Source organism: Heterocephalus glaber, unplaced genomic scaffold (assembly GCF_053883595.1).
Source record: "Heterocephalus glaber isolate CG9 unplaced genomic scaffold, H.glaber_assembly_v1.0 deba00001429, whole genome shotgun sequence".
In the NCBI taxonomy this organism is placed as follows: Eukaryota; Metazoa; Chordata; class Mammalia; order Rodentia; family Bathyergidae; genus Heterocephalus; species Heterocephalus glaber.
This window is the reverse complement of record NW_028258294.1, coordinates 34,707,166-34,724,351: the sequence shown is the minus strand read 5'-3', so window position 1 is coordinate 34,724,351 and position 17,186 is coordinate 34,707,166. Positions and strand designations below refer to the sequence as shown.

Here is a 17,186-nt window from a genome sequence, read left to right as displayed (position 1 = left end):
ATGCTTATAGTCCCTTCCCTTGTGGTGCAGCTGAGGGTGGCTATGTTGAGAGCTGGTGCTCTAGCACCACCTAACTGGGGAGTAGGGAGGGACTGGGTTCCCACTTCCCCCAGCTAGATGCACACAGCCCCTGACCCCTCTGTCCTCTCCTCACAGGCATCAGCAACAACCAGCCCAACCAGATGCACCTGAACTCCACGGCTGCCCAAAGCCCCATGGCCATGAACCTGCCAGGCCAGCAGCCCCTGTCCCATGAGCCCCCACCTACCATGCTGCCCTCCCCCACCCCTCTGGGATCCAACATTCCACTACACCCCAACGCACAGGGGGCAGGAGGGCCCCCTCAGAACTCGATGATGATGGCCCCTGGGGGCCCAGACTCCCTGAATGCCCCCTGTGGCCCTGTGCCCAGCTCCTCCCAGATGATGCCCTTTCCCCCTCGGCTGCAGCAGCCCCATGGTGCCATGGCTCCTGCTGGGGGTGGTGGCGGGGGACCTGGCCTGCAGCAGCACTACCCTTCGGGCATGCCCCTGCCCCCAGAGGACATGCCGAGCCAGCCAGCGGGCCCCATGCCCCCCCAGCATCACCTGATGGGCAAAGGCATGGCTGGGCGCATGGGTGACGCGTACCCACCGGGGGTGCTCCCAGGGGTGGCATCAGTGCTGAACGACCCAGAGCTGAGCGAGGTGATCAGACCTACCCCGACTGGGATCCCTGAGTTTGACTTGTCAAGGATCATCCCCTCTGAGAAGCCAAGCAGCACCCTCCAGTACTTCCCCAAGAGTGAGAACCAGCCCGCCAAGGCCCAGCCCCCCAATCTGCATCTCATGAACCTGCAGAACATGATGGCGGAGCAGACCCCCTCTCGGCCCCCCAACCTCCCAGGCCAGCAGGGCGTCCAGCGGGGGCTCAACATGTCCATGTGCCACCCCGGACAGATGTCCTTGCTGGGCAGGACAGGTGTGCCCCCACAGCAGGGCATGGTGCCCCACGGCCTGCAACAGGGGGTCATGTCCCCACCACAAGGCCTCATGACCCAGCAGAATTTCATGCTGATGAAGCAGCGAGGTGTGGGGGGTGAAGTCTACACCCAGCCCCCCCACATGCTCTCCCCACAGGGCTCCCTCATGGGCCCCCCACCCCAGCAGAACCTGATGGTGTCTCACCCGCTGCGGCAGCGCAGCGTGTCTCTGGACAGCCAGATCGGCTACCTCCCGGCGCCGGGCAGCATGGCCAACCTGCCCTTCTAGCAGCCCCTGCGGGGCTCAAGCGGGCACGGTTGCAAACATGCTGACCTTAAAAGAGTTTCTTCCTTACAGTGTTGGGATGACCTGGGTCCAGGGGTGGGTTGGAGGGGGTGGGAGGGGTCTGGTGCGGGAGTGGCATTTGTGGAAACCAGATGTGCCGGCAGCTTAGGGGAAGTGGCAGAGTGGGGTGGGGGGTTCGGGATTGGGGTTTGCTCCATTTTAACCACCAGGATGCCCCTTCCTTGCCATCCTGATTCCTACAGAGCCTCTCTTTCCCCTCTTTCTCTGCAGCCCCTGCCCCTCAGCTATGCTTTGGGTCCTTGGAGGAGAGAGGGTGTCCCCTCTCTGACTCTTTCTGCTGCTGTCTCATTGCTCAAGCTCTGAGCTGTTTTTCTCCTCTTGTTCCTCTGCTCCTACCCATTTTCCCTTCTGTTTTTTCCTGCTTCATTCCCTTTCCCCGCTGACATGGCTGACTCCCGTTCCCAACACCCCTTGCAGGGGGCTGGCCAGGTGGGCAGGTGCCAGCTGGAGCTGTAAATAGAGCGCTGCGCTTTTGTGCCGGTTTGTGTGTGTGTTGTATTTCTGTGTTTTGATAGTCATACAAAAAAAAAAAAAGGATAAAAGAAACCCCCCTCTTCAGATGATTGTCCTCTTCATTCCCCTGGACCCAGGACATGTAATCCTACACACCCACCCACTGTGCAGTGTCTCTGGGTCCCTAAAGGACACCATTTCTGTCCCTTCTCCAAGTGGTAAGATGACATAGGTGCCCCACACCTAAACTGAGGTCAGACCACCAAGGCTTCCACCTGGTGAGCCCCAGCAGGGCTGAGGCCCCCCAGGACAGCAGTCTATCTGCTGCTGAGTGATTCGTGGAGAATGTGTGTGTACACTATGCCAGTCACACAGGGCTGTGGCTTCCCGCTGTGGAGGTCTGGGTGCCCTTGCTGCTACATCTTAGCCAGAACTTGAAGCCCTTTGTCTCCAGTCTGAGATGAAGGAAAAGAGGAAGGGGCAGTGTCTGAGTGGCCCCTTAAGTGGAGCCAGGAAAGGCCTAATCCTGCTGGAGTCTGGCTGCCCTAGCCCTGGGCCAGGTAATGCCCAGGAGCTCCAATTCTTCCAGAGGTGGCCACCTACTTCTTATCAAAGAAGGAAGGAACAGGGTTTGGCTGAGTTAGTCTGCCTTGCCTCCAGCCTCCAGCCCGCAGGTTGGAGTGGAAGGAGCCCTGGAGGGGCTGGGAATATCCTGCCACCTCCTCTCTGCTTGCCCACTCACAGGCAAGGTCCCTCTGCCCAGGGCTCAGGGCTGTGTGTGCCAGATCTGTCTATATTCACCCACTGCCTCCCCCTCAGTCCCCTCCTTCCTTCCCAGGAGAGCTCCTCACCCACCAATGGTCAGAGCTGAAGCCATACGGGACTTTTGACCCATTGGACCCAGGAGTTAGAAACCTCTTTTTCTCACTTCCTTCCCTGCCCCATGAGGTGGTGGGGCAGTTCCCTGGCCAAGCCCTTTTGTGCCCCACACCTGCAGGGCCAAGGGCCATTCTAGACAGGGTGTCTTCTACCAGAGCCCTACCCCCAGCCTTCCTGACCTGCAGGGCCTGGTCTCACCTTGGCAGCTGTAATACAAAGGGAATTTGTGCCCACTTCTCCCAGTCTGGTGCTGTCCTCTTGGTCCACCATCAGCCAGGTCAAGCGCCACTTCCTCCACTCGGGCTGGCTGTGGGCTCCTGACTCTCCCAGCACCTCCCAGAGCCGTGGCCAGCTCTGTGTCGGGGGGCTAGCCTTCCATCCTGCCAGGCATGCTGCCTACCTGCCCTGCCTCTGCCCCTGCCCGGGGCCCTGTGCCCCCGAACCCCACCCTGTCCCAAGACTGCCCAATCTGTCTTACTAAGTGTTTCCTGCCCCAGGAGAGGGCTTAGACCACAAGGGGCCTACACCCTCTTGGTCCCCTCTGCTCCACCTCCACCACCAGCTTCCCCAGGTGAGCTCTACCGGCCAGCCTTTCTCCTCCATCCATGGCCATACCCCCAGCCATTTTGTACCATTATATAAATATATATATAAATATAAATATATAAATACAATATGTGAAGACATCTTCTTGGTTTTTATTTTGAAACAATTTTTAGGCTTGTTCCGGGGGTCTCTGTGCTGCCTGTACTGTATTGACCTGTTTTATAGGTGCCTTTTTATTAAAAAGAAAACTCAAAATCCAACCTGTTGCCTTTTTGCTTTTGTGTCTGTTTCCTCCACTGCCCAGCTTGCTGTTGAATGCTAGGAGAAAAAAGGGGACTCCAGGGGTTCCCCATAATTTCACGGTAAAGTCACACCCCTGCTTTCCCCAGTTAGGGCCTCGCAGGGAACTTGGCTGGTGGGCTTGAGAACTGGGGACCCAGATGGGCCCTCAGCAGGTGCTTGGCCCATGTCAAGGCTGAGAAGGGGAAGGAGAGCCCGGAACTGGCTAACAGGCCTCCCTAAGCATGGAGCAGCTTCCTCTGGTTCCATCTGAGTGGTATCCTCTCAGGGCCAGGGCAGGCTTCTTGGCATCTGGGGACTTCCCTGCCCAGGTCTGGTTGTCACACTACCCTACTTAAGGTGACATGGGGGCTGGGGCTGAATGAGATGACTTCCAGAGGTCCCCTTTAATCTGTCTTTCTCCCCAGGGCGTCTCTACACCATTCTGACCTTTAGCTAAGTCCTTCTGCTATGGTCCAAGGCCCTCTGCTGTTCTAGTTTTTATAGACCTTGTAGACTGTGGAAATGGGGACTAAGTCTGTCTTCTTCTCAATCAGTACCCAGAACTGGGGCCTTGGATCCTGTCTCTTCATGTCCACACTGGGAGATCTCCACCCACCTCCATCTGGTCCCTGGGCAGAGATGACAGCTGGGTTGGATTCATATTTGTCCCCTTTGGGGGCTGGGGAAGGAGATTTTCCATTTCTCCACTAGATTCCTCTCCTGGCTCTCCCTTAGTTCCTGATTAGGGCACTCTGTGGGCACCTGAAAGTCTGTTCTCAGTCTGCAGTCAAGGGTCAGCCCCAATGACATGGGGCTGACCTGGTGCTGTTTTGGTCACTTAAAGTGAATCAATGCAACCTTCCCACTTGGTCAAGATGGCCAAAGGGCTCAGGTCCTGGCAGAATTTCTCAGTTTAGGGGTCTGAGAAACATAAAGGCCATCCTGCTGCCAGCTGGATGACCCTCAGCCTTAACCTCAACTCATCCTCTGGTGCCCAGATTCTTCTGATTTCACTCAGCAAGTGGCATCAGAGGTGAGATGGGTAGCTGTGGCAGTGAGCAGCCCTAAGATGATGGAGTATATTCTGGGAGGGGACTGACTTTCCTTACTGGCCAGGGTAGAAGTAAAAGTTGGTTCTTGTGTCTTGGCTGGTGAGGATGGGAGGAGGTGTGTAGGGTCCTCTAAGCTCAGGGTGATGCAGATGGGTACAGACAGTCCTTGCTTTGCCTTTCGGCTGCTTTCCCCTCCGTGGGGTTCAGCCTAGCCCTGGGGCTTGTGGAGGCGCTGCAGGGACATCCTCAAGGGGGGCTGGTTCATCTCACTGCCCCATGAGATGCTGACCACTCTAGCTTTTAGGACACCAGCTCCTGTTGGAAGAGGCTCCAGCATCCCCGAATACCCCAAGGAGAGCAGAAATAAAGCAGGGCATTGGAGCCTAGAAGGTGGTGAGAGAGGTGGCATTCTCTGACTCAGAGAGACTGCTCTTACGCCAGCTTGGGAGGAGCTGGCACAGGGAGGCAGGGCCAGCACAGCCCAGCTTGGTCAGAAGCCGAGACAGGTCACTGCGAAACTTCACGCCAGCGAAGGTGTAGAGCATGGGGTTGAGGCAGCAGTGGGCCAGGCCCAGGAACTCACACATGGTGATGGCCACAGGGAGATAGCCATTCAGCTCGCAGCTATTGTCCACAGCCTTCAGCCTTGCCAGGGTGTCCAGGAAGATGACAATATGGTACGGTGACCAGCATAGAAAGAAGATGCTGGTCACCAGGATTGCTACCCTGACGGCCTTCTGTCGTTGAGGGCGCCTCTGGGCCTGGCAAAGTCTGTGCACCACCCCTACATAGCACCAGCCCATCACTAGCATTGGCAGCAGGAAGCCCGCAACATGGTAGAGGAAGCGGGAAGTGAACCAGGCGTTGGTTTCGGCTTGGTTCTCTTGGGAGAAGGTGCAGCGTGGCAGGGAGTCATTGTGATAGGATTGGCTGACCTTGGCAAAGAGAATCTCTGGCAAAGTGAAGAGGAAGCCCATCAGCCAGATGGCTGCGCAGGTGATGTGGATGGAGAAGAGGCGGCGATGCCGGTAGGCGTGGACAGCATGGACAATGGCCAAGTAGCGGTCCACAGCGATGCAGGCCAGGAGCAGGCTGCTGCAGTAGAAGTTGATCTTGTGCAGGGCAATCACAGTTTTGCAGAGGAAGGTCCCCAGGACCCAGCCCACAGAGCCCTCAGCCACAGCAAAGGGCAGGATGAAGACCAGCAGGAGGTCAGCCACCGCCAAGTGGAACAGGAAGGTCTCGGTGGAGCTTCGAGTCTGCCGATGCCGCTCCAGGATCACCAGCACCAGGATGTTGCCCATCATCCCCAGAAGGAAGATGAAGCTGTAGGCCACCGGCATGAACACGGCCTTGAAGGAGGTCAGAAGGGGCCCCTCAGCTGTGGAGCAGAAGTGGCTCTCCAGGAGAGGGCTCTCTGTGCTGTCATTATAGTTGGCCAGTTCCTTGTACTGCAGGGACAGAAGACAGGAGTGAGAACTGAGGGCCCCGTCTGTCCTCTCTGAGAGGAACCCTACCGCCTGTCTAGATTTTTCTTCCCCCTCCCCCCAGGCTAACTGCACTCCAGTATGTCCCACTCACCATATTCCAAATTTCCTTGGGGTTCCCTTTTCCAATTTTCTTTTTCTTTTTGGGGGGTGCTGAGGCCTCTCCGAAGCCTTCAGAAGCCCAGGGCCCCACACATGCTAGGAAAGTACTCTACATCTCAGCCTATAACTTCAGTTTTTCCTCTGTAAAAGGTATTAATCCTTCACTGGGAAGCAATGAGGATGAAAGGAGATGCATAGTGTGACATGCTTCGCAAACTGACAGGCTGTGCACCTGTGTCTTACGTGTTTATGTGTCCAGAGCTATGAAAGACTGCTACTGGGGACTGGATGTGGTTGGGACAAGGGAAATATGCTCTAATTCTGAAGAGTAGCACTAAAACCTAGGAGCCTGTTGGGGCCAGGGATTTAGCTTAGTGGCTCCATGCCTCTTGCAAGTGCAAGGTCCTGAGTTCGATCCCCAGTAGCCAAATAAATAAATCAATCCTGAAAACCTAGGAGCCTGCTGTGGGGAAGGGGCAGGTGGGTGCTGCCATAGCCTGCAGGCTTCCTCTTTATTTGTCTCCCTATTCCTGAAATTGTGGTCATGGCCTCTCACCTGCTGTGACCCACTCAACAAGCTCAAGACACAGAACAGCACTCTTCCAGTCGTGTCTTTGTGAAGATCATGTTCACCTCCCTCCAGAACCAACACTCCCTCCACTGAACAGCACTGCCTAGGCTTCTAAAGGCTTTGGGGAGGGCAGCAGATGTAGCACCTCTGGCTACTTCCCATCCCTTGCAGATTCTCCAGGGGAGCCGGGAGGCAGAAAGCCCAGAAAGAGAGAGGCAGAGGAAGTGATAGAGACCAGGCAAAGGGAAGGGAGGGAGGCAGTTGTGAGCAAAGGGGGCGTGTCTGCTGTGGCTCCGGAAGTTCGCACCTCCCCATCCTCCTCTCCTCTATCACCTCCCACCATCACCCAGGGCTCAGGTTGTTTACCGCTAACCACAGAGGAAGACATGGTGCCTGTTTTCATACCTTTCACTCACAGCTGCTCGTGCACCTGCTCTTCACCTCCCAGCTCTGCTCACCCCTCCCACCAGCCCCCTTCCCGTGCAATGCAAAACTCAGTGTAACCAACCTCTGTGGGTTCACAAGGCAACTCTGTAAATGATGAGCCCCAAGGAGGCAGGTATTCTGCCCCCTCTACCCTTTCAGGAGCCTGAGGGTCTCCCCCAAGCAGTATATGGTTCACTGGGTAAAACAGGGCTTTCTTGCAACCAGGGGCCCCAGTTTTGGGTCACACAGTGACTCACAATGGTGGGCAAGCCCGCTGCCTACCTGAGTCTTCCCTTCTGGACCCTGGAGCAGGTGACTGCGTGAGAAGGGTGTGGGAGGATGCATTGGTGCAGTGGCAAAGCCATTTACCACCCCTCCGGCACTGTCCCCTCCACATTGCTTGCTCTAGCCCTTCACCTTAATGCTCAAGGCTGCTCTTTCTCCACAGGTCCCTTTCCTGACAACTATTCTGCTCCTGTCCACTTCCTACATGGAAAATTGTCCTTGTAGTAGCTAGTTTTCTCACCACAAATCCCAGCTGGGCATAGTGAGAAGCACCTATAGAAGCACCTATACTTGGCAGGCTGAGGCAGGGCATTCAGTCAAGTGAGTCCACAATTTGAGATCAGCCTGGGCAACATAATGAGGCCTCATCTCAAACAAAAACAAAAACAAAACAACACAACACACACACACTATCATATAAGTGTCCTGTTTAATGTCCTTTACTGTTTCCTATCACCAGCAGACAGTGATTTTCTTTCTTCTTTTTTGGTACTGGGGATAGAACTCAGGACCTTGCACTTTCGAGGCAGGTGCAGTGCCACTGAGCTAAATCCCTGATCCGATTTTCTTTTTCTTTTAATCTTTTGTTTGTTTTGTTCTTTGAGACAAGGTCTCACTATGTCTTGAACTCACGATGTAGCTCAAGATGGCTACAAATTCACAGTGATCCTCCTACCTCAGCCTCCCAAGTACTGGTATTACTGGTGTATACCACCATACCAACTCTTTTTTAAAAAAACTTTATCTCCTCTTAATAACAAAGCCTTTTTGAGAAAAACTCATTTTTATGCTACTGTTCATCAGTGGAAGGCTGGAATGAGCTAAACTGCTTGTGTTCACACAGCAGCACACAGTGCCATGTGTGGCATGTTGTTGGTGTGTCCTCTTAGGGGAGATGTTTAACACAGTGCTGGCTTTCAGAACCAGTTGCAGGACATCCTATACAGCATGATTCTATAACCTTCATGAATGCCCATGATTGTGTCTATATCACAGGGTTCCCTAGGACTAGGGCTAAGGCTTCCCTTCTTGTCTTTAAACAGCTCTTCATTTTGTGTGGTCAGTAACACATAGGCTTGTGTTTAAGAAAATGGCTCTAGTCAGGCATGGTGGCATTTGCCTGTAATCCTAGCACTTGGGAAGCTGAAGGATTGCCTGGAGTTTGAGGCCAGCCTGGGCTCCACAGTGGGTTCAAGGCCAGCCTGAACTACAGTGAGACCCTGTCTCAAAAAACCAGAAAAAAATCTATTTTCATGTGAAAACTATGGGCCTATAGGTGTACATTGGAACTATAGGGTACATTGTAAACTCTAAAGAGGACCTTTAAATTTCTCAAAAATACATATTCCTCTGAGCTGTCCGATCTTATTTTCTTTATTTTTTGTAGTACTGGGGACTGAACCCTGAGCTATATCTCCACTTCCTTTTTAATTTTTTTTTTTTTTTGAGATTGGGTCTTGCTAAGTCACTAAATTGTCCAGGCTGGACTCAAACTTGTGATCCCCCTGCCTCAGCCACCCAGAGTGCTGGGATTACAGATGTGGGCCATCACACCCAGCTTTATCTTCTAGGTTACTGGTTTAGGCACCCTGTCTTCCAGGTACACCATCCTATCAGCTTCCTGCTCCAACATCCAACACAATCCTGTCACCCAGCCTTTGCTAAAACTCTTCCTTTGGCCTGCCAGGCCTTTCTTCTCAAGTTTGCCTCTCCATTTCTGCCCTTCCTTCAAGGACCAACTCAAGCTCAGCTTCCTTCCACTGGGAATTACAGCTTCTCGGGCTCAGCAGGGACACAGACCCCCCTTTGGATCCTTCCCAAGTCCCTGCCTCTGTTGCTCATTTTGGGTTCCTGCTCCCAATGGGGAGCTATTTCCGAGTCATTGGACCTTACCATTTGACTCTTACTGCAATTCAGCAGGAGGTAAAGAAGAAACTGAGGTAAGCAGTCTACCTGCAGAGCACAGGCTTCAGACAGAAGGAGGAGAGGTGCAAGGCCTGGGCAGAGGTTGGAGCCCGGCTGTTCCACTGCTCAGGGGCGGCCTTAGGTCCAGCCAGACTGTTTGGCCAAGAGGCCTTTTGTGAGACTGCCCCAGTTCTCACCCTCCAAAGCACTCAGGGTGAGCGTGGTGCCATACACCTCTAAGTATAGCACTTGGGCAGCTGAGGCAGGAGGATTGCCATGAGTTCAAGGCCAGCCTGAACTACATAGCAAGACTCTGTCTCAAAAAACCAAACCAAACCAAAAACCAAAGCATCCAGGGTGATTGGCTTATTGCCCATTTAAAGTCATTACACTGGGACACCTCTCTAGGGACTTCTCCCAGAACTCAGGTTTAGAGGAGGGCAACTGTCTTTTCCTCCTTGCCAAGAGGTATTGGTTTGGCATAGTACTTAGAGAGGGGAAGACAGGCGGAAGCTCGTTTGAGGGGTGCTGGGAGTTGGAATACATACTAGCAGGGGTGTTAAACAGACGTTTCGGGGGCTCAGGAGTGGTGTGTGTCAAAGCCACTTTCCCAGCCAGGGGCTCTGTCCCCCTCCTACCCCAAACCATGGGGTGAGAGGCAGTAAAGCAAGGCTGGTCCTGGCCTGGAGGGAAGGAGAGGAGTCAGGTCATGTAGTACTGAAGGGAACTCTCCTAGGCTCACACCAGAGGGAGCACAGTGCTGGCACTGAGATCAGCAGCTTATTACCCATTGCCACAAAAAGCAGCGGAGTTGGTCGTGGTGGTACAGGCCTGTAATCCCAGCGCCTGAAGAGGCTGAGGCAAGAGGGCCACAAGTTCAAGCCCAGCTTGGACAATTTATTGAGACCCTGTCTAAAAAAATAAAACAACAACAACAACAACAAAACTCAAAACAAAGTAGAAAGGGGCTGGGCATATAGCTCAGTGGTAGGACACCTCTGGGTTCAGTTCACACACACACACACACACACACACACACACACACACACACACATACACATACACACAGAGCAGCAGCAGCATAAACCCAAAGCCCTTGTGTGTACAACTCTGGTGACAACATTCAACCTGTGTAAACTCAGTAGACACAGACTTGTGCATACACCAGATGGGCTACACTAGCACGTAACATAGGCAGGTACCCAGCAGACCACAACCAATACACAGGCCAGGGATTCGTGTCCCAGAGGCCAGAAAAGGCGATGAGGGGAAGGATGCTGGAACAGAGTGAGGAATCTAGTTAGAAAGCAGCTTCAAGCCCTGGGCAGGGGCAGGGTGGAGCTCAGCATCCTGGCTTTGGGGGTGGGGGAAGCAGGGTGCCAAGAAGCAAAGTGCTCAACTCAGAGTAGGATCTGCTAATGTCTTTCTTTTCCTTCCTTTCACTTAGGCCTGGAGCCCATCCCTGGACAATTAAGGTCATCAAGCCCCATGTGACTTCTCCAATGAGGAGACTCCACTGGCATCTGTAGACTGAGAGTCTGGCAGCAGGTGTGTATGGGGGCATCTAGGGAATTCTTTGGAGATCCACCCCTATTCCTTCCTCCTTAGCTCTCAGCCCTGCCTTGCATGGGGCTATGCCTGGTTTGTTTCAAACAGAAGAGAGTTTATCCAGGTGTGGTGGTGAACGCCTGTAATCCCAGCGCTCTGGCAGGATGAGGCAAGAAGATCACAAGTTCGAGCTCAGCCTGGATAACTTAGTGACTTTATGAGACTCTGTCTCAAAATTAAAAATAAAAAGGGCTTCACAAGCACAAGGTCCTGAGTTTGATCCCTGGTACCGCAAAAAATAAATAAATAAAATAAAAATAAAAAAATAAAAAGGACTGAGGATGTAGCTCAGTGTGAAAGACAATTAAAAAAAGCTCTCCATAAGCTGGAACTATGGGCCCAAACTAACCAGACAGAATTGCGTAGGGAAAAATAGAGAGCTGTAACTGGGGTTTTTAAACTGTCCAGGGACAAGTTAGGAAAGACTTGGTGATAACAGGTCATGAGAAATAAGACTTGGGAGTTTGTTGACTGAAAGCTGAAGATGAGTCACCAGAGTGAGGTGGCTGCTGGAGGGCTGTTGCCTTCCTCTACGTGAACAGAAGCCTGCAGAGGGCACTGACACCAACCTGCCTTGGCTGGGCTGGACAAAGGCGACCACTGTGCTGAAAGGGGTTTGGGAAGCCAGCTCTGGGAGGAAGTTTTCATGTACTAGAGTTGTAGAGTCCAGGGAAGAGAAGTGGAGTCCGTGGGAGCCATCTGCAAGGATGGGAGCCACAGGCTGGAACGAAGGATGGCCTGGGGTGAGCTTGCCCTCAAATGTCTCTTGTTCCCAGTGCCCAGCCACTCCGATTCGCTGCCTGTCCCATCCTTTGTGGCTGAGCTGGCTCTCTACACAATCTTGTCTAGCCAGCAGCTGGGAACCTTTGCTTCCCTAGCCTGTCCCTGCCACAGCCTGACCTTACTTCCCACCCTGAGGGTAATGGCTCATGCAGGTCCAAGCCCAGGACCCCAAGGCCTGCATCAGCCTGGCCGTGGGACCCATCTACATACAGATGTCGCTCTGGCCATGGGGACCACACAGGCTCCATCTCCTTGCATGTCCCTGTGTGGGGATTTCCAGCCACGAGTCAGGAGCTCAGAGTGAAGCCCTTGGGATATCTCTTATGTCCCCCTTCAGTGGCTTGAGGGGTTTGAGGGTCTTCAGGAATGCTACGGGGCTACGGGTAAAGGGGTAGATCTGTACCTTGTACCCCACTCTTCCTTCGGAAACCCTACACTCCCTAAAGGCCACCTGAGACTTTGGCTTGCCATCTGTCCCATCTTCTCCCTTTCCTCTATCCCTTTCAGGAGCAAGTGTGTGAGATCCCTTTCATCTCTGAGTGAGTGTTTTGGCCATTAGGAGTGTGGTACTGCTCTGGATGTGGTTCTGTGGAGGGAACCCTATTTCTGCACTGAGTCTAAGTTTAAAGGGTTTCCCTGACTTGCACCCTCAACATTTCTTTGTACTTTGGGGACAGAGTTACCCAGTCTGAAGCACATGTAGACATGTTTCCTAGTTCAGACTATCTCCTGGGAAAGTATTGATTTGAAATATTTTGCCTCATCATTCCTGAAGGAATACTCATTCTTGTGTCCTAATTCTCAATTTTAAATAAATACATGGCCACTTTGGAATGCTATCCTACCAGAGGAGTGGGAGCAGTCTGTGTCCTCAAGGAAGACAAGAGCTCCTGATGGAGTTTTTGTCCTGGATTCAGGTCAATGTCCTGGATCCCCCCATGCTGACTCCTCCCCACCCTGGCCTCAGGTCTCTCCCTCAGTTTCTGATCCTTCCAGCCAAACCCCAGTTGGCTCCTCCTCTATTGGGACTCCTCTGGGACTTTTGACCTGATAGGGGTGAGGGGTTCCTCCCTTTCCCCTTGGTAAAACCCAGAAACAGCCTGAGCTGGTTTTGGTTCCTCTTCTTTACACCTCCCCGGTGAAATGAGACGTCCATGTGGACAGGCATTGTCGCCTGTGATACTCTGGTCAGCCTGAGGTTGTCATCAATGATAAAGGAACAGGGAAGCCAGGCTGTGGGGCTTACACCAGCCTTTCCCAGCTGTCTAACAGCTTCTCTTGACTGGTAGTCAGGGTGGGGCTGGAGGTGTAGTTCATGGCCAGCCCAAGCAGGTGTCCATTCTAATCCCTGGTTCTGGCTAGAAGAGAATCTCTCCAATCAAGGTTCCTGTAGGCAAGGTCTTCTCTAGGTCTGTCTAGACCTGACTTCCCAGCAGGGTGGCTCCCTGGCATGCCCACTTTGGGGAATGGCTCCTTCTTCCTGATTCTTGCCCATCTAGAATTTTTCTCTTTGGATTCTCTACTCATGAGAATTAGCAGCCCATGTTAGGAAAGCTGGCATTTTAAGTAGCCAGAGTTTATCTTAGAGTTCAAAAGGAGGAAGGGAACACAGAATGGTCAACACTTGGCTTATAGTCATGAAACCCACTTTTGAACTCAACATTGGAGTACAGAATCTAGTGATCTGGGAAAATGAACCAGTGCTTGGTTTGGACAAAGGCAGGATGGAGAATAGGGAGCAAAGGAATGGCAAAAGCTGGACAGACTCCAGAGATAAGTGGTGAGCTAAGACTTCAACTGCACTACCAGTCAAGAAATACTTATTGGAGAGCCAGGCATGGTGGTGCACACCTGTAATCCTAGCACTTAGGAGGCTGAGGCAGGAGGATTGCCTCAAGTTTGAGGCCAGCCTAGGCTACATAGTGAGTTCAAGGCCAGCCTGAACTACATGGTGATACCCTGTTTCAACCCCCCCACCATGAAATACTTATTGGGGCTGGGGATGTAGCTCAGGGTCAGAGCACTTGGCCAGCATGCACAAGGCCCTAGGTTCCATCTCTAGCATGAAAACAAAGCAAAATGTCCCAAATACACACACACACACACACACACACACACACACACACACACACACTTATTAAGATCCCACTATATGAAGAACTCTTCTGTGAGCTCTGCCATCCCAGGGATTGAAAATGGGGCAGTCTTCCAGGGTTGCCCCGGCCCTACAAGAAGTGAATAGAGTAGAAGTGGACAGCCTTGGGGAAAGAGTATGTGGAAGGGAGGTACATGTGGGACAGAGCACAGGTGGCTGGTTAAAGAAGGCTCCAAAGCCTGGAGGGTCCCAGCATTCCTAGGTACCTGGCTAGACCTTGACTGAGGGGTTCCAGGCATGTTCAGGTGCCCAGCTGAGGGCCCTTGGTTTGAGGTTTGACACGAAGCAAGTTAGCAGGTCTCTCTTCCTTGGACATAGGTTTTCTTCATGACATGGAACATCTCCTGCTGTGACCCTACCCCCTGCCACCATCTGTCTCTAGTAGGTCACGAAGTGAGGTGAGATGTGCAGGGAATGGAAACTCTTGAGGTTTTTCAGCAGCGAGGAATGGCCAGGTCTCCTGGTGGTTACTAAGACATCCAACTGGGTCAGGGCTCGTGGTCAGTTTGAAGCTTCGGGCAGATAACACCCAGTAACCTAACCAGGTATGGCCAGGGGTAGGGACAAGGGACCAGGGAGGAAGCATGTTGCCTTGTAAGGCAAAGAGGTTTTAATCTGATTTGGGGTATGGGTCAGATTCTGTGAATAAACTCAGGGCTGGTTTTGTGGGTGTGCCGCCTGGACAGGCACACTGGTCCTGTACTTATAAGGACCTCACTCGGTTTGATTCTCTGCTGAGGGCATCTTGGAATTCTTAATACTCTTTTCAACAAGGGGCTCTGCATTTTCATTTTGCACTGGATCCACCAACCATGCCTCAGGTTCTGATTAGACAGCTGGTTTAGATCAATGGTCTGATTTTAACTGGGATTAGGTCTGAGAGGCCAGACTTGATGAAATGAGCCCTTCCTCTCACTTCTAGCCATGTTCCCTTGACACTTGTAAGCCTGGGGCCTGTGTCAGAGAGGCTGGATTTTTCCAGTGAGTCTGGGAAGGTAGTGGGTGGAGTTATAGAATAGACCTTTGCCACTGGGAGCTGGAGGGAGGTAGACAACATCTTAGAGTGAGTTAGAATCAGGAGAGCTTGTAGGAGCCAGGGTGTGGCTCCTCCATGAGACAGCTCAGAATGCAGCTCAGAGAGAAGTCCTTTCACCAGCAAGAGAAAAAGACCATGGTAGTTTTCAATAAACATTTACCACCGGTCCTCTGCTGCCTATACTCGGGAGCCCTGGGGTTCTTTGGTTTAGCCACTTCCCACACACACCCTTTGGGAGTCCAATGACAACCAAGTCAACTGAAGCACTATGCTTCATGGGAGGCTTGGTGGATGGCAGAGAGTGGTGCTGAAGACTATTTTTCTGGCCAGCCCAAAAAACCATCCCTTATCGCTAAAGACTAGTTCTTTGTTTTGTTTGTTTGCTTTTTGTTTTTGGTACGGGGGATGAACTTGGGACCTTGTGCTTGCAAGGCAGGCGCTGGAACCACTGAGCTAAATCCCTGGCCCTAAAGACTAGTTCTTTTTGGGAGGCTACAACATGCCTAAGACATTTCTAGGATCAACACAGGACACTCTCAACAACTAGCACTCCTGATCCCCAACTTGAGTGCACTGCGATCCTCTCCCTGGCTACTATCTGGCCTCACACGTCCTCCATCTAGAATATAATCATTGTTTAATATCTTCCAGGGAGTGGTTGGCTTTTTCTCACCTCAATCATAAGCTATTTGAAAGCAAAGATTAGGTCTTCCACTTCTCCACCCAAATAGAATATCATGACCTGATGATACGATCATACAGCAAGAGATGAACAACTACATGTTGATCGACTGATTAGCAATGCCAGCCTCCTGACATCACAACTTCCAAAGTGATTTCCCGACTAGACCCTTATTCCAACCCTAAGAGACAAAGAGAGGATACCTGCTCCCTACTGAAAACTTTTCCAGGTCCCAGGCTGTCCCCTCTTCCTTCGGCTCTGGCACAGAACATTTAAGATGCTAAGCAGGGCCCAGGCAACAGGGGGCAGCTTGTCCTACTCACCAGGTCCTCCAGGTTGTAGCTTGTGAGTTCCATGTCCAGGGTTAGGGGGTAGCTCATCACTGCAGCTGTGAGTCCCCAGACTGGTCACTGTCTGAAGCTGAGAGGTTCTGTGACTGGTGCCTATAGAGAGGTGGCAGGCGTCAGCTGCAGATTTAAACAAATGAGCTGCGCACTGTCTCCTGCAGCTGAGGAAGGCCTGCTGCCCGCCTCACAACTCATCATTTTTTTTTTCCACTGGGTCTTTTCTGTTTTTTTGAAGAAAAAGGGAAAATCCCCCACAGCATCAGAGCTAGTCAAGCATTTCAGTGCCTTTCCTGGCAATGGTTGCCTCAAATGGGTCTTGAGGTTGGTATGAAGGCAGCCCCTCACTTCAGCTCCCTGTGCTTCCGTAGGGGACTGGGTCTTGGGACAAAAACCACCCCTGACAAGGGAAACTCCCCATAGAAAGGAGACAGGATAACAGCGCTTCCAGCCACCTCTAGACCTTCATCTTCCTCACTCCCAGTTGACCCAACCATCCCGGTTTGCCCAGGACTAAAAGTCCCTTGTCCTGGGAACCCCATCAGACCTGGGCAAAGCAGGACACTTGATCAACTTACTTATAGCCATTTGTTTGCTCAGGCAGGGACCAAACCCCTTCCCTTTTCAGCTCAAGTCTGGAAGAAATAGGTTAGAACTAATCAAAGGGAACAACCCTAAAATAGCACTGGAAGACAAAAATGAAATTACCAAAGGAAAGCATGACATAAACATAAAGTCACCTTCTGACTCAAAAACAACTACGCTCCACCTACAAATGAACTTTGTTGACATATAAATTATTATCATGGACTGCTCAGTGAGAGATGATATTGGAGACCATCCAGTCCAATTTCTGAATTTTTGTTGTTGATGCTGTTGTGCCTGGGAGCAGGGAGGGATTGAACCCACGGGTGTTGCAGTGGGTATGTCCTGAGGCCTTTTTTATTTTTTGTTTTGAGACAGGATCTTGCTAAGTTGCTAAGGTACCAAGGCTGTGAATTTGCAATCCTCCTGCCTCAGCCTCCCAGAGTGCTAGGATTACAAGCATATACTTCCATGTCTGGCTCCAATCCTTGATTTTTACACAGGAGGACCTGGAGTTTAGAGAAGGCCAATCACTTACCCATGGTGATACAGCTACCCAATGGAGAGCTGAGACTTGTACCTAGGTTTGACTCCACATCATGCTCTCTGTGCTGCTGCATCAGGCTGCCGCTCTCATAGGCTCACAGGACCCCTTCCCTTCTCTCGGTTCTATCCTA

At 52.1% G+C, this 17,186-nt stretch overlaps 2 protein-coding genes across 12 annotated transcripts in view; one reads left to right on the top strand and one right to left on the bottom strand.

Annotated features, from left to right (window-relative positions):
• Positions 1-3,466, top strand: part of Bcl9l (BCL9 like) — a 29,863-nt gene extending 26,397 nt beyond the window's left edge. For all 11 annotated transcript variants that reach the window (XM_004856732.4, XM_004856735.4, XM_021237908.2 and 8 more), the window contains one exon: positions 157-3,466. In XM_004856732.4, coding sequence (XP_004856789.2) covers positions 157-1,250 — 1,094 coding nt within the window. In that variant the 3' untranslated portion in view covers positions 1,251-3,466. The remainder of the gene's footprint in view (positions 1-156) is intronic.
• Positions 3,339-16,899, bottom strand: Cxcr5 (C-X-C motif chemokine receptor 5). Its single transcript, XM_013076585.3, has 2 exons — positions 15,904-16,899; positions 3,339-5,991 (listed from the first exon to the last, which is right to left on the bottom strand). The coding sequence occupies exons 1-2, from the start codon at positions 15,958-15,960 to the stop codon at positions 4,924-4,926; spliced, it is 1,125 nt and encodes a 374-aa protein (XP_012932039.1). The 5' UTR covers positions 15,961-16,899; the 3' UTR covers positions 3,339-4,923.
• Between the last annotated feature and the right edge of the window lie 287 nt (positions 16,900-17,186).